The sequence below is a fragment of the Stegodyphus dumicola genome, chromosome 6 (assembly GCF_044657685.1).
Source record: "Stegodyphus dumicola isolate Sdum_Otavi_A_Nest chromosome 6, ASM4465768v1".
Lineage (NCBI taxonomy): Eukaryota > Metazoa > Arthropoda > Arachnida > Araneae > Eresidae > Stegodyphus > Stegodyphus dumicola.
The window spans coordinates 200,294,321-200,310,980 of NC_140773.1; the positions used below are offsets into that span (position 1 = coordinate 200,294,321).

The 16,660-nt window shown below is 29.9% G+C and overlaps 1 protein-coding gene across 1 annotated transcript in view; it reads left to right on the forward strand.

Annotated features, from left to right (window-relative positions):
• LOC118188244 (alpha-catulin-like) overlaps positions 1–14,887 on the forward strand; it is a 723,160-nt gene extending 708,273 nt beyond the window's left edge. Inside the window, exon 18 of the mRNA XM_085819331.1 lies at positions 987–14,887. Within this exon, the coding sequence (XP_085675457.1) occupies positions 987–1,133 (147 nt within the window). The 3' untranslated portion in view covers positions 1,134–14,887. The remainder of the gene's footprint in view (positions 1–986) is intronic.
• The last annotated feature ends 1,773 nt before the right edge of the window (positions 14,888–16,660 follow it).

Here is a 16,660-nt window from a genome sequence, read left to right on the forward strand (position 1 = left end):
TCACACAGAACTGAAATTTCCATTACCGTAAATATTTTTCCTTACGTTTAATATAAAGTGCTCCAAACCGAAATTTTTTATTTTACGGATATTTGTTATCTATATGAATGCAAAATGATGAATGGCCTCTTTTCTATTGCATTTCCTGAGTTATCATATTATTTGAATACTTGTATTTCTAAAATTAAGTAATATAATCTTTTCTGGTGCTGCCTTTATTCACTAAACAGATGTTATTGATGATTAAGAACAAGGCTGCATTAACCATTAAACAAAATAAGCACGTGCTTAGGGCATCAAGAAAAGATGGCGCTACAAAAAAAGTTCTTAGGCATTCAGGAAAGGGTGCACCAAAACATTTCCTATTCCCGATTTTACCATGGAATCGATGCGCAGCTAAACCAAAACTGAGATAGAAAAGGAATAAAGAAAAAACGAACTGGTGTAAACATATGTGAGGACAATAAAATCTTTTAAGTTCTTGGGGCTTCTAAAAGTCTTCAGCTGGCCCTGATTACGAATTTAATATTACCTTATATTAATAATTACATTACATGATATTAAGCTGCATAACAGTATATTTTACACAATGTCAGACAGATAATTCCTGACTTCGTTGAACTTTGTGCGCTTTAAATATAAAGCATAAATTAATGCACGGGTTTTTGTTGCTTTCCGATAGCTATTTTACAAATAAAAATGTTGTTTCTTTGTTGTCTTTATTTAAAACTGCTGGCACACTCAGTAATAAATTGACTTTGATAATTCCGAATTACCTCGAAGCTCCAATCTGATAATGATACCAGATTGAGTGATGGATTGATTTTATGAAGTCAAATAATTCTCGAGAGTGTCAGAAATTTTCGTCTTTCATTTAATATTAGCTCGGAATTTAAAGTTCTTTTTAAATAAAGCAAATCAAAATTCTTAATTCATTCACCATTTTTGCATTTCTTATTTCATGTGATCTTTGTTTTATTTTTCAGTACAACCTGGACTTCGGCTCCGCTTCTGACCGTTCCCGCCTGATGTCGCCTTACAATCGAGGGGAAGGAGCAGGGGAGGAGTACGGGGACGGTGCCGGTGGCATGCCCCCGAAGGGAATACAGAGCTCTTCCGATCCGAACATTTGACAATTAGGGAACGGCTCCAGGAGAGCCACCAGCGAGCCCAGGAGGACCACCAGGGTCTCTTTCCTTACACTGCTCGGCTCAAAGCGAAGAGATAATTAAAACGCGGATAGAGAGAGCGCCTCCTCCTTTTAGGTTGCCCTCCCACTGGTTGCAGTATTTGGCAGAATCTTGCACAGAGACGCCCGCATCCACAAATTTCATCTCAGGTCGAGTCCACGAATACGAATATGATCCATCCAAAACGCACTTCACGCAGCTTTGTCATGTAGCCTAATACACAACTTTCCGAGGGAAAAATATTTAATGGCATTATTAAAAATAAAGTAAGATCCATAATTAGAACAAATGTAAGAGAAAATATAACTTCCTCTTTACAGAATTAACTCTGCATTCTTTCCTACTCTATTTTTATTTTCAATAATAAGAAATCGGCCTGTTCCAACGCGTGAAGATATCGTAAACTTACACTGAATTCCTTTATTGCTTTATTCTTAGTTTTTTATGGCTGCAAGTTATTTTTAATTCTTCCAAAAGTATCCATTTTAATACTAGTCATTTGTTAATAAAATCATATTTATAAAAGAAAATGAATGGTTATATCTTTAAAAACTTACGCTTGTTACATTCTTAGCTGGCATGGCTTGAAAGAGAGTAAAAATCACAGAAAGTTAAAAAGAATTCAAAATTAAAACGTCAAACCTTACGGCAAATGTAAAAAAAAAGGGGTGTCAAAATATGTGCCCCTTACTGAAGTACGAATTAAAAAAACTAATTTTTTGAAGAGAAAACATTTTCTCTCGGATGATAAAGAAATCACTTTCTCAGCTATATTTTCGGCATTTTAAATGTGTAGCTATGTTCTGATCATCACCAATGACATAAAACTCGGGCTTAACTCCGAATTTAAGGGTCATTAAAATCGTCTTATAATTTTACATGATCGTGTTTTCTTCTCTTGAATGCAAAGCAAGTGGGCTTCAGGAAGATCAATTGGATTACTTCTCAGACTACTTAGACCTGTATGAAATCTTTTCTTTTCTATTCAACAAATATTTTTCTGAGAAGATTCTTATATAACAGTATGATAGCTTTAAGAATATAACTTATTCCATTTGTTTTATGTAATTTTATCCAGCTATTGTGATTTTATAGTTATTTATAATTCCCTTCCTTTCTCAATGATATCTTCGGACTTGAGTGTTGTAATGTAATGATCCTAAATTAAAATCTTGAATCATTTCTTTAAAAACATAAATGAATTCTGAAAACACCAACTTAATTTTTTTTTCTTTCACCTGTAAATTTAGCGAAGTAGTGAGTAATTTCAATTTTGAAGATGAACTGCATATTTGACAATGGATGCAACACATTCGTGGACTGGATCAATATGCGTTAAAATGTATGTTGAATATTGAACGCAAAAACCCCCACCTCAGCTTGTGCCTCGTGAGGGTCAAACGTAAAATTTCGGTGTTATTTCCCATTAGCGCACCTACAGCTGGGCAATTATTTTTATGTAGATTGTGTCGGTGCTGCCATCTTCTGTTCGTTTAAGGAACCGCGCGCAAGGCACGTATCCAAATCTCACCAACCTATCCTTTCACCCAGCTAAAGCAAATCGATTCCAACTCGCTGCGAGCGGATTAAAAAAAGATTGAGAGTTTCAAATTTTGATGATCTGGTATTTACTTCTTCGCATTGAAAAAAAAAAAAAAAAAAAAGAAAAGAAAAATATATATTTCTAAATATTTAAAATATTTAAATTACAATGTATGAAATTTTAAAATGCTATTCGTAAAAGCTGTCAAATGGCTTATCAAAAACAAGTTTATATTCATAATAAAACTCAGGTTTTACTTCAGATGATCTAAAATTAATATGTTTGCTGTATAAGTGAGCCTGACATAGCAAATTACGAGTATTTAAAGGAACATCATATCTTAAAACACTAAGATATAAATGAGAGATAATACTATCGTTACAAGCATTTAAAAAATCTTATGATCCGACGCACTACTATCCTAAATATTTCCTGTTTTCTTCTCTCTGCAATATTCTGCCTTCTTTTGCCATCTAAACTGTAGCTTCACTTTTTCTTCGTTGATAAATTTTGAATTATGTAATTTATTTTAAGCAAGAATTTTTATGCCGTAGTTATTTATCGATAACTTTCCGAGCTTACAAAAAATTAAGTATTTTAGGAATTAATTTTAATAAATAAAATTATCTAAAATATTAAGACACTTTTAAAAAATGTTAATATTTTTGCAGAACAATTAAGTGAAGAAATTCTTTTTTATCTAAGTGAAAAACACTACTGAACATTAGCATCCATGACAGCAGTTTTAACTCTGAATTGGGGGGGAAAGAACTTTTTAATCTTATTTGAGTATTATAACCGCCTTAAATTTATTTACTTACTTTTCAGGTCTTTCAAACTCGGTTTTATTTTTTATTTTTCCCCCTTTTATTTTTTTTCCCTTTTCGAGGAAGGGGGTTAAAAGTTTACAAGATTTGTAGTTTTTTATTTCTTTGATTGAATTTAAAACTTCCTAATTACCTGTAAAAGAAGAACTATTTTATAAATAAAAACAAACATGATATATTTTTCAATTCTCTTTGTTTTAAAAGTCTTGTTTTTGCAAAATACAAAATAAGAGAATTTGGAATATTTAATGTTCATTTTATTCTAAGATTTCTTTTTACATACCTTTCGAATTGTGACTTGCTTTTTTCGTTCTTTGCAGTCAGTTATATTTTTATGGTTTTAAATCCGTTTATTAAAATTCCTAATTTTTTAGTACATTTGTTTAATACCTTGACATTCTTATTTTCTGAAGCTACTTTTTAGATTGCGAGATCTCAGTACTGCTATATTTAAGGTGCAGTGCTAAATATTTCACTTCTCTCGATTATTTTTCTATGGAAAATTTAATTTTAAATTACAAGAAAATAATGATAGAAAATAATATTCAGAAGAAAAAATTCAGCAAGATGTAGAAATTGCAGCATTGCGCCTTTTAGTGAAGGAAATTTCGAACTGTAATCATTTCTCTAATGTAGACTAGTTACACGAACTGATGGTGCCAATCGTGTCACAAGTATGCATTTATACGTTAATGAAATAAAAAAAAATTATTTTGGTTTTAGTTCGTTAATTTAAAACAGATTCATTACAACCATTTTAAACTCATTTTTTCCCCCTCCTGATGTTTGATCTAACACAAACAGGCTTGATTTATCTTCTAAAGAATCTCACATATTCTTTTTACAAAGTTCAGTATTCCATGTATACATACTGGTAGTCTAACTAAGTCCCTTTTCACTACACTAATTAGGTGGATCAGTTATTGGAAATTAGAACAGATCAAGTAAAACCTCTTTGAAAGTGCCCTGCATACATACTGCCACGATTGAGCGCTCAGTCATTCAATCCTAGATCCTGTGATATTGCGTGATGGGCTGCGGTGGTTCTCCATGGGTATTTTTACTAACTTTACAAAAGATGCTGTGTATTATAGGCTGACAGTTTTCGTCCAGCAAACACAAATGCTTGAAATATGAGGATAATTGTTCTAAACAGAGTATTTCTAAACTCTTAATTGTTTGGAAACAGTGTTAAAATTTAACAGTTGCTTGAAGGGCATTTATTGATTTAGTCGGAAAATATCTTTATTCTCATATTATAAAAAGTAATAACTTCATTATTGCCGTGATTTTTCTTCTTTTTATAAAAAGGAATAACAGTTTATCAAATTATATATTTTTGAGTTCGTGCAAAGCAGAATTCGAAATACACACACCGCTTTTTAAAACTGAGCATGAAATTTTCGTTAATCTAGAGAACGTGCAGTAATTTCTGAGAGAAAAATTCAAATTCGTATTTGATATGATAACTGCTTTCTATTATATAAGTATCGCAGAGATTTTTTTTTGCCTTTATCAAATATAAATATTCATTGGTTCTTCTGTAACTGACATTAGCGTTAAAATTACCTCTTTCCTTTTCATAAAAAGAAAAACAGAAAACAATAATAAAACAATTACACAACGGAAACTGAACTAAAAATTAATTCCTTCGTTATTTGTCATAATTTCTGTAATGATATTTTATTTTTACATTTGTAATCGTCAAAAGTGACACAGACATATTAATCAGGAATGAATTAATATTAACTTTAATTAAGCATAGTTTAAAGTCATAATAATAATATATTTCAGCACAGACGTTTCGTAATTAAACTAAGTTTCTCATTTTTTCGAATTTGGGCGATTTCTCTACGTGGTGATTGGCCTCACGCGCTTTCTTTGGTCTTATGATATCAAGAGCTGAAATCCTTTCGGAAAGTTCTTGATTGATGCTGACCGAAGAGCCGTGTGTTTTTAAGAATAATTCTAAAATCGTGATAAGTTCTTTCGTCCAAAATCCTGCTTGAAATAAGAATCTCGAAACAATGCATGCTTATCAAAAATTTTTAGTGGACTTTTAAATGAAGTACCGCATACAGAAACACTAAAAAAATAAAGAATGAAATATTATTTATTCTGTTGTACTTGTTATTTTAAAATAATCATACGGAGGTGCAAAAGATTAATCTTTGACTAACATCTAAACTGTGGCATCACCATAGAGGCTGAGTAAACAAGGAAGTTAACGAGCATTCTATGCTATCACGTTTTTAACTGCTGAAAATATATACTTTCCAAACATTTCATTTTCTTCACCTAGAATTCCCTGAATGCTTAGATGGAAGTATTTTGCACCATATTCTATCACATACTCACTCTTTAAGTAAATATCAAATATAAAAATTTCTTAGTCAATTAATTATCTTATTTCAAATTATATTCTGTTCACCGACAAACTCTCATATTGCAATCTTCATTTCAATTTTATTTAATTGTTTAATGAACTTACTGACCACTCCACAGAATTATTTTACCTATTATACAGTCTTTTGTTTATCTCGCTGTAAATAGACAATTTTTATTTCCTTTGTATGTTTTACTCATATAGTCAAGTTTAGAAAACACCTGTTTCATATTATACTTTATCTTTAAAACTTAAGACTTTTTCTCATTCCATGTCTAAAAAGTAGTTATTATTTATTCTAAATGTTCTGAGCAAGAAAAGAACACTGTAATGATACCTAATCCATCTAGGGATTATATGCGGAAAAAATGATGATGATGTTCATCATGAAAACTTCAGGAAGTGGTAGAAAAAACTAGAAAATCTGAGAAGAAATTCAATACAATCGATTTAAAAAACAAGGAAGTTAAAAACTTTTTATGCCTATGGGATGACCAGGCAGCAATTAGAACAAGCATGACAAAATTCGAGGGGGAAAGCGTCAAGCTGTATGAGAAAATCGGCATCCCACCACCCACCGATTACTACGTTTCCTTATTTTTCTCCTCAAAATGGCAGAATTCCGTTAGAAGTGATCTTCTTTCTTTAGAATTATTGTGGTTTCTTATTAAAGCTATTTATCTTTTATAAATTATTATCAAAAGCTAATTATATATTAATTTAATCACTGTCACAGCCTGAAGTTTCCTGCCCATTTCTGATTTACTCTTACAATGCGTATATATATATATATATTCTGGCTGCTATATATGGCTTGCAGCCAGAATATTTCTAGGTGATCTCCTATGTTTAAGATTTCGCTCTAGGATTCTTTGTGAGTTAAATAACTTTTCCAATACTTCACAGAGAGAAACACAATTATATATTAGCCTTACCATGATATTCGGAAATTGCTTTCCATACCTATGTTTACTTTACGTGAGTATTTGAGATACGTCTTCATTTATTTTTTCTTTCTTTAATAATTCAATACCTAGCTACAGTTTTCTGCCACGTATGTTTGTGAAATACAGGAATGTATCTCATATTTCATTAAATCAATACTTCCACATAAATTTTCTGCGAAATGTCTGTAGACAGCCTTTGTAATGTATCTTAAGCAACAATCTCATTGTAGATTTAAATGACCTTTAAAAACAATGTCTGTAACAGGCATGTCAATCTTGCGGCACTTGGCTCATCTTTGGGTTTCACCCCGAGAAAAGGATAAAAAAATGAAGTATATTAATAAATATTGGAATTCTATGCAATATTGAGGCGTATATACAGCCTCGAGGTAGTATATTTGCAAGAGTACTTTCTCAACCAAAGTAGACAAAATCATAGCCAATTTTGAGATGGAATGAACAGGAATTCAGTGCAACTCTATTCTAAACATAAAAATTCACTGATATGGGTATCTCCGAATTTTGAAAATACTTGCCCGCATGGTTTCCAGAAAGCCTCAAATTTTGCGTCCTACAGGATTTCCAAATTCGATAGTACATACCAGAGGGTACAACTTTTCTCCCTTTTTTTGCTCCTTGCGGCAGGCGCTACTGTATACTCATGATTATTTGGCTCACTTAAGACACTACGTTTGACATGCCCAGTCAATAATATCTGAATATTCTTATCAGAAAATAAATATTAAATGCTAAATTAGCATGCCATCGATATTGCATTAGTTAGTTCACTCATATGTTGAAATTAACACATACAAAATATACAAATAAAGACATAAAAGTTCATCTAATTTGCTTCTTAAGAATTAAATACATTTTGAGTCCTGGAGCGAAATCTTGCATCTAAATCAGCAGTTAATTATGTTTACTTCCGCTAAAATAAAGGTGTTATGTGCAGTAAATAACAATACTCATAGAATAAAAATTTGACAGTTCTTTGAAATTTTAATATCACATTACGTACTTCAACCATTTGTGCTTGCTGGACTAATTTGGAATGTCAAGCTGTGGTGTCCATTTTGTACGACATTAATTGTATGAACACCATCAAAGTGAAAACTTATAACTATCTTCCATTAATGTATTCGTCGCAAAGTACGTGCATAGAAACTGTGCTTCAGTAGCTGGAAGTTTTTCTATTGATGAAAAGTAAACATGAAGGTATACCGGGTCTGGAACTCGAAACCTTCTATAGCTTATACGGAGATGTTATTCACTTTGAACTGATTGCGAAATTATTCATTCGCAATCCTGTCACTGTAAGAAAATAAAATCCAAACTCGCTTAGAGCTTTATATGTAGAAGATGTACGAGTCAGCAACTGACTATTTTCGTTGAATAGATCAGTGAAGACTCGCATTTTTTCTTAATTAATATTCTGGCAGTGGAAAACAGTAAGAGAATGGTATCATATCCCGAAAAGACAAGATGTTGTTAAATTTTTGCGAAAGGCCTTTATAGTTGTTTTAAAGAATGAAATTGATAATGTAATGAAATTGTAGCATTTGTGAATGCATTACTGTCATTTTGGGAGAAATTTGAAATTGCCTCTTTTGCAGTTTAAATACCATTTAGAATTTGGCACTTTTTTTATTGTATATTAGTTTTATTGTGTGTATGAATATAACAAATCTATTTTAATTTTTCTAAAAATTTAATACTGCATTTTATTGTTTTTGAATCCTTTATAACTGGTCGTGTCATATAAATTCTTTGCACCAGGATATATCGTGTAAACACGAAATGTTTAACTTACAATATACATAGTTTTTCTATTTGAAATGCATGAAAATTTGAAATATGTATCTGTGTGTATATACATGCAAACACGCCTTTGATCACTTGTTTAAGTCAAATATTTACATGAATAAAATTATACTTTTTATGATACAATTGCAAAAACAATACAAATACATTTCTAAATTTCACGTATTTCTGAATTTCAGGAATATACCGTTCTCAGCAACCACTCTTGTAGGCAAATCTTGTACTTAATTCCTTTAATAATGAATTTTTAATTAAGTGATAGTAACTGGAAAAAAGCCATAAATGTTTTAACAACTATTTTTGTATTTGGAGGGTAAAAAAGCCGTCAATTCAAAATTCGTATTTTTGCATATTATTTTTATTTTCTGTTTTGTTTTCAAGAATATTCTTTAAAAAATAAATATATGATATGATGCGCTTTTTCTATACAAATAATTTCTTTCTTCCTCGTTTAATGTAAATTTTAATAAAGTTAGTACTTAATTTATTGTACTCTCTTAAATCACAGTTTAGATTAAAATCGTAAACTTAGAAAGATTCTTAATATTTAAAACATGTTTATTTTCCATTTAAATACCTAAATTAAATAATTAGGAAACGACGTCGGTTTCAAATCCTTTAATTATTTATTTGTGTAATTGATAAGGTTATTATTTCATTTGTGGCTTTGATTTGTGCAGATGACTACACTTTGTATAAAATGTAACCACACTTAAACCCTAATCATTTCTTATACAAAATGCGCTTTATTAAATTACCTAGGTAAATCACTTAACATTTGGTACAGACTTTAATATAATAGTTAGATTTCCTACTTTCAGTCCAAGATAAGCAATTTCTTAAATTACAGAACAGGAAATTTAAATTCATATTTAACTTCACGTGTATTGATATAATATAAATTACAAAAATATATTAAGGTAAATTTCATCAGAGTAGAAAATTATATTTTTTAATACATAAAGAGTTAAATTTCTTTAAATCGGTAAATAATTTTCCCAATCCAAGTCCAATGAAATATGTGATAATGTGCTAATTCATAAGGTTCACAGCCAAAATATTACTCAAATAAACGTTATTACTTTTTGTGATAACCAAATTTTGAAAACAAATTATTTTTAAATGCAAATGCGGTAATATGTATTGTTTCTGTTTCATTTTTTCCCGGAGGACTCTTTGTAGTTAAAGTGACGCAGTCCTACAAAATAGTGCCAACTCAAGTCTTCGCTAAGTTAAATCAACTTATTAACATGAAATAGGAAATTAATTTTAATATACATTAAAAGAAATCTAGGAACTTGCCCTTTATCTAAAATCAATACACAATTATTTTAAGGTAAGAAAATCTGTTATTCGTTAATTCATACTTGCTTATTAAACACACATGAAATATTTAAGCAAAGAAAAATGTTAAGAAAATATGAACTGTATTTTTATTGCTTTATATTAACTCAAAAAATAGTTTTAATGACTCGTATTTTGACTTCCTTCAAGTACCTTGAATTCGGTGGCTTTTAGGTGTACTCCATTTGACTGTTTGTGTAGAATTTCACTGTTTCAATTCATAACTGTATAGCCTTGTCGCATATTTTATATCAATCTGGAAAATGTGACGATTTATGGCACTGCTTAATTAAATAACCTTTCATTTAAAATTCTTTCAAAATACCCATTTCTGTCCTTTTGGGGGCAAAAACTATGTATTTGGAAGATTGGAGTTGTATGTTTATTACACATTAAGTATTTATTTGTTATCATATGTTTATTATACACCAAATATTTATTTGTTTTATACGTTTATTACATATTAAGTTTCATTTTTTATCATATGTTTATCATACATCAAATATTTATTTGTTATCATATGTTTGTTTCCGAGTCCTAAATTATTATAAACCTTTCGACTATTCAAAACTAAGCCCTCTCATTCTTAATTTGTGTTACTGATTTTGCATATAAAAATTTACTTATAAATTTGTTAAAAATTTACTTAAAAACATTTGCCATCTATATGGTGTACACAAAAATGTATTTTTAATAACATATTCATAAATATTTATAGAATGTGCTGTTTTTAATCTAAAAAGTATTTAACTGTAATGTATCTATTTAAACTGTAATATTTGTAAATTTTGGAAACAAAACATTTATGAATATTGATACAAATTTCTTGTTAATAAATGAATTTACTTACGTAATCACACAGTTATGTTTATATTGAGATATACACATAAAGAAAAACCTCGTGTTAAACTTTTAATGTATATATGAAACATGTCTTATGCGAAAAAATTTCTAGAAATGTGATGAAAGTTATCATATCATTATGCCCATTCTTGGAAGGATATAGTTGTTCCATGTAAAATATTTTGAAAATGCACTGTTGACACTACACATTTCAAAAACTGAACAATTATTACAAGTAGTTTTAAAAAGTATCCTATTTTTCTGATGTAGATAATATTTTTTAAACTTTGCCATTATGATAGTCACAGATATCCAGTAAACAATCGTGACTTTAGATTTCTTTAGCTTAAATCCTTTCTAAGTAGGCTACATACATTTATATGATCAAGTAAGAAATAAAATAATGTATTAAATACTGATTTTTATTAAACTCCTATTAACTGATAAGATTATTGTTTTAGGCAAAACTGTAATAATATTTTATAAAAGTTGTGTTTTGCTTTATAATTACTTCGTCAATCATAAAACATAAATACAAAGCTGAGGGTTTAAAAATTCAGCTTCTGTTTTCAATATATTCAGTTTCTTCAAGTTTATAGATATAAACTCTATAGAATGTCTTTTTCAGAAATCAGTACCTTAATGAGTTGTCGTTAATAACTAATAATCTTTCTAAAATTAGTATTCAACTTAACATAAAAAATTTCGTTCTTCTTTAAAAAGTTTTCGAAGGCTTAATTGTAATTTAAAAACTGTAAGAAAACTTCATGAACACAATTAATAATAACCTGATAAATCTAGAACTAACCTCTAATTTAATTCTTCGAATTTTCCAGCCTCTTTCTTTTTTTTTTTCCTCGATTTAGAGCTTCTAAATATAAGCTTTCATTTTTAAAATTATATCAATAGAAAAGTAAACTCTCTCTCTCTCTCTAAAATACCTAAAACATCGTTTGAACAAATAATTGATGGAATCTTTATTTTGAGTGCAGAAATATTTTAGATTTTTATTAGTATTTAGCTAAAAATTCTACTTTTATATTAAATACTTTCCAGTAGCTGGAAAGTATTTAATATAAAAGAATATAGAAATGCACTGGAGCATTTCTACTCCGGCTACTGGAAATATGTATGCATGTATTATAAATAAATACCTAAACATATATTTTGAGAAAATGCTTTATAAATGATATCAAAATAGGCAACAAAATAATTAATAACGGATAAATATTAAAATTTTATTACGTGAGAATATAAATGATCATTTAAACTTGTAAACTTTTATTAATCAGTGAATGAGACATATCTTAGTCTATTTGATGATTTACTAAAACAAACGATTTCTGATTGTAAAGCAAATAAAAGCTTTAAGGATTACATAAAAATTAAATAATTATTTTTATTTTATGTGTTAATGCATTGAACCATATGTTACATACAGCGTGAGAAACTTACTGACTTCCTTTCTGGCTGAAATGTACAAATGGCAATCATTTTTCTGTGTAGTTCCATCGAGCTTTTTCGTACTTTATACGTGATAAGGAATAGACATTCCTATCACAGTAAACATAGGTGTAACAAGTTGAAAAGGAACGGCTGTTAATTTGCAGCTAACTTTTCGCGGTTTGTTATACTTAATATGTTTCGAGATTATAGGTATTTAAGAAACAAGTAATCAACTTGTAATGATTTCTCTAAATATGTATATCCTTGTAAATAATTTCTACATTTGTGATAGTTTGTGTTTACAGAGGGTTGTTTTTTTTTTCCATAGCCAACATCGTAAGTTATAAATAATAATTTTAAACGGGTCTTATTAATCAAGTTGTAAAAACCAAACGAACTTGATACAGCTTATGTGTATTTTTTCTCCCTTTTTAAGAAATATTCTCACTGTGGTCTTTCGACCAAAGTTTTTCTCATGGAATTCCAACTTGTTGGCAATTTTTATAGTGTGAAATCTGAAGTTTGGCACAGGTTATGCCTCTTATTTATAAAACTTTCATTAATTATTAGGACACAAAAGAAAATTCAAGACACTGCATATAGCTTTTACGTTAATAAACATAAAAACGGTGTTTATACAATAATAAGAATTATAAACGGTATTTATACAATATATCACATACAAACAGACATCAAAATTGCTAAGTATTTATAAACCCTTTACAAATATTTAAAACTATTAGAACGAAAGTTAAGTGATCACATCAAACTCATTTTCGAAGATATGGAAATGAAACTTAAAGAGAGATTTCGAGACTAAAATGTTTCAAAATTTTAATTTTTTTAACCACTAAAGCCTCTAAACTCGTCTTTTTATTTCTTAGCATTATAAATTAACACTTTATTTAATATATAGAATTGTTATTATCAAATAAAATTACGTTCCTTAATAATATATTACATAAATTCTTTAAAAAAAAAAAAAAAAACACTCTCCCTTTTCATTTAATAGACTAAACTTTGAAATTTTCCCTTTTTAGTGTAATTGTGGTTTCAGCAAAATTGGGTCAATCAATGTCTAAAAAATTCCAGCATTGACTGTTATCATTAAAAAATAAGAAAATAATCAATGCATGAATAAAACTGTTTAAAAATTTTTAGCACATCTATATTCGTACGAATTATGCTACATTTGCATTTTCACATTAACAGAAAGTCCTGAAAAATGATTTTCTAAAATTTATATTTTAGTAAACATCAATTTCAGTCGTGGTACATTATATTAAATATTTCTTATAATTTTAAACCTTTCAAATATAATTCTTTTTCTTTATTTTCTTTAAATTAGTTATGGCTTAATTTTATATTTATTTCTAAAATGGTTTTATTTGTCCTTTACATACAGATTTTTTCCATAGAAATTAATTTTCATGTTTGAACGCGTTAGTCCTTCTAACTTTCATTCATAAATCAAAAATGTTTCATTGCGAACACATGTTTTCTTAAAAAACTGTCTGATTTATTTACGCGATTATATGTCATTTACTTTCATTTTCTATTTATATATTATTTATGCGTGCAGCTTTACTCGTTTATTTTTCCGATATTCTTATTTTCTCACGTTTTAGCTAGTAAATAATCCCCGACAAGCTAATTAATTTATTCCAATTAATCTTATGCTACAAATAAAACGATTGTGCATTCATTAAAGGAATATTTGGCTGAGTTAAATCAGTATATCCTTATCTTATATTGTAACATTACACCAGCTGGTCAGCCTCTGATGCCTGTAGTCATTAACAGCTTATTAATTTCTCAGCTGGATCATGCTTATTTTTGTTACATGGCCTTGAGCTTTCTACTACCATAAATCCAAAAAATTTATTTAAAACGAATTATACTGATTTAATAGGTTAATTTATTATCATCTTTGGAAATCTCTAATTTATTTTATATGAGGTAGAGCCTAGAGCTCAGGCACTCAGGTGTAGCAAACACCATTCCACAGGAAAAGAATTTTCTTTTTTTTTAAGAGAGTTTACCCTTGCCAAACGTCAGCGTCGCAGATGATTGTCAACAAAATTGTTTTACTGTGTCTCATTGTCGTATGTACCAATAACATTTTACATAACATGCATGTTATTTTGATTTTCCTAGCAAGCATCGGAACAAATCACTTCTGTCTTCAAATCTGTAGTTGTAAATCAAAACTCAATTTTATTTCTACAGCACGTGTGAAAATGTCCCATGTGTTGTGTTTGTAAATCATACGTTTATTGAAATGTATACTTTAGTGCTCAATTTATCTTCTTTCTTGTATACACAGGAAATTTATGTACAAATGAAAGAGTATGTACACAGCCTAAGTGTGTGGATACGTTTAGTTATATACATAAATATATATTTATGCGTTGTACAGTTTAGTTTACAAAACAGAGGACTATAATTATTAGAAATGTGAATGTAAATTTATTCCTTATAATTGAAAGTTATTATTACTTGTGTTTTCTGTGCAAATAAAAAGTACTATGGTTATAGATGCTTTTAATTTTTTTCCCTACATATGCCTATTAAAACCTGATAAATCTTTGTTGAAATGTTTGTTAAATCTTGGGTTCCCAATACGACTTTTAATTCTAGGAAACATGTATATACATTCGCACATAATCGAACACAGGCAGACAAAGTAATTAGATGTATTGTTTTGCCTACGATAAGTTTTTCTACTCGCAGGATGAAAAGTCAAACTTAGTTGCGGAAGAAAGGCAAATAGAAAAGGGCAGTTTTGTTTGAGAGCCAAATAATTAAGCAGCATATGAAACGAAATTTTTTAAATGCCAGACAATAAAGTGGTTTAAAAAAATAAAAGAAAAATAAAGCCCAAACTACACAGAAAAAAATAATAATTATGATCCTAAGCAAAATAGAGAAGATGAATGAGAATTGAGAAATAACGTACCCGTGAATGTATCCTAATGTGCCATGAAGAATGTGTCAAAAATTGAAAAAGGTCCTGTGACATGTCACCCCACATTTATGGCCCTAATGTGATGGTGTAAGTATGTAGTATATTAAGAGAGGCATTCAAAGTATTAGACTAATTTAAATAAAAAAGAGAAAAGAAAACGGAGTGCTTCGTTTTAGTAACTGAGTACTCCTGAACATTTGCATCTTGTCAGAGGGAAAAACGAAGCTAAAAGACTATGATCAGGAGTGTGTTGCTTTGAAAACTCTTAAGTACGGTTGAACTAGCTAAAATCGCTGGCAAAGCCAAAAAAGTGATCAGGAGTGTATTGCTTTGAAAACTCTTAAGTGCGGTTGAACTAGCTAAAATCGCTGGCAAAGCCAAAAAAGTGATCAGGAGTGTATTGCTTTGAAAACTCTTAAGTGCGGTTGAACTAGCTAAAATCGCTGGCAAAGCCAAAAAAGTGATCAGGAGTGTATTGCTTTGAAAACTCTTAAGTGCGGTTGAACTAGCTAAAATCGCTGGCAAAGCCAAAAAAGTGATCAGGAGTGTATTGCTTTGAAAACTCTTAAGTGCGGTTGAACTAGCTAAAATCGCTGGCAAAGCCAAAAAAGTGATCAGGAGTGTATTGCTTTGAAAACTCTTAAGTGCGGTTGAACTAGCTAAAATCGCTGGCAAAGCCAAAAAAGTGATCAGGAGTGTATTGCTTTGAAAACTCTTAAGTGCGGTTGAACTAGCTAAAATCGCTGGCAAAGCCAAAAAAGTGATCAGGAGTGTATTGCTTTGAAAACTCTTAAGTGCGGTTGAACTAGCTAAAATCGCTGGCAAAGCCAAAAAAGTGATCAGGAGTGTATTGCTTTGAAAACTCTTAAGTGCGGTTGAACTAGCTAAAATCGCTGGCAAAGCCAAAAAAGTGATCAGGAGTGTATTGCTTTGAAAACTCTTAAGTGCGGTTGAACTAGCTAAAATCGCTGGCAAAGCCAAAAAAGTGATCAGGAGTGTATTGCTTTGAAAACTCTTAAGTGCGGTTGAACTAGCTAAAATCGCTGGCAAAGCCAAAAAAGTGATCAGGAGTGTATTGCTTTGAAAACTCTTAAGTGCGGTTGAACTAGCTAAAATCGCTGGCAAAGCCAAAAAAGAAATAAAAGGGGTGGTGGAATGGCAGATCCAGTTTGATAAAAGTCTCTTTAAAAAGCTAACTTTAGGCAAAGACAGGATAGGAAAAAAAGAGGGGCTAAGGTAGGTAAAAGTAGATTTCTATACATTATTTTAGAGCACAGCAGCAGACAAAAATAGATATCGATACACATTTTGGTACCAGATCAACATACAAAAGAAGAAATCC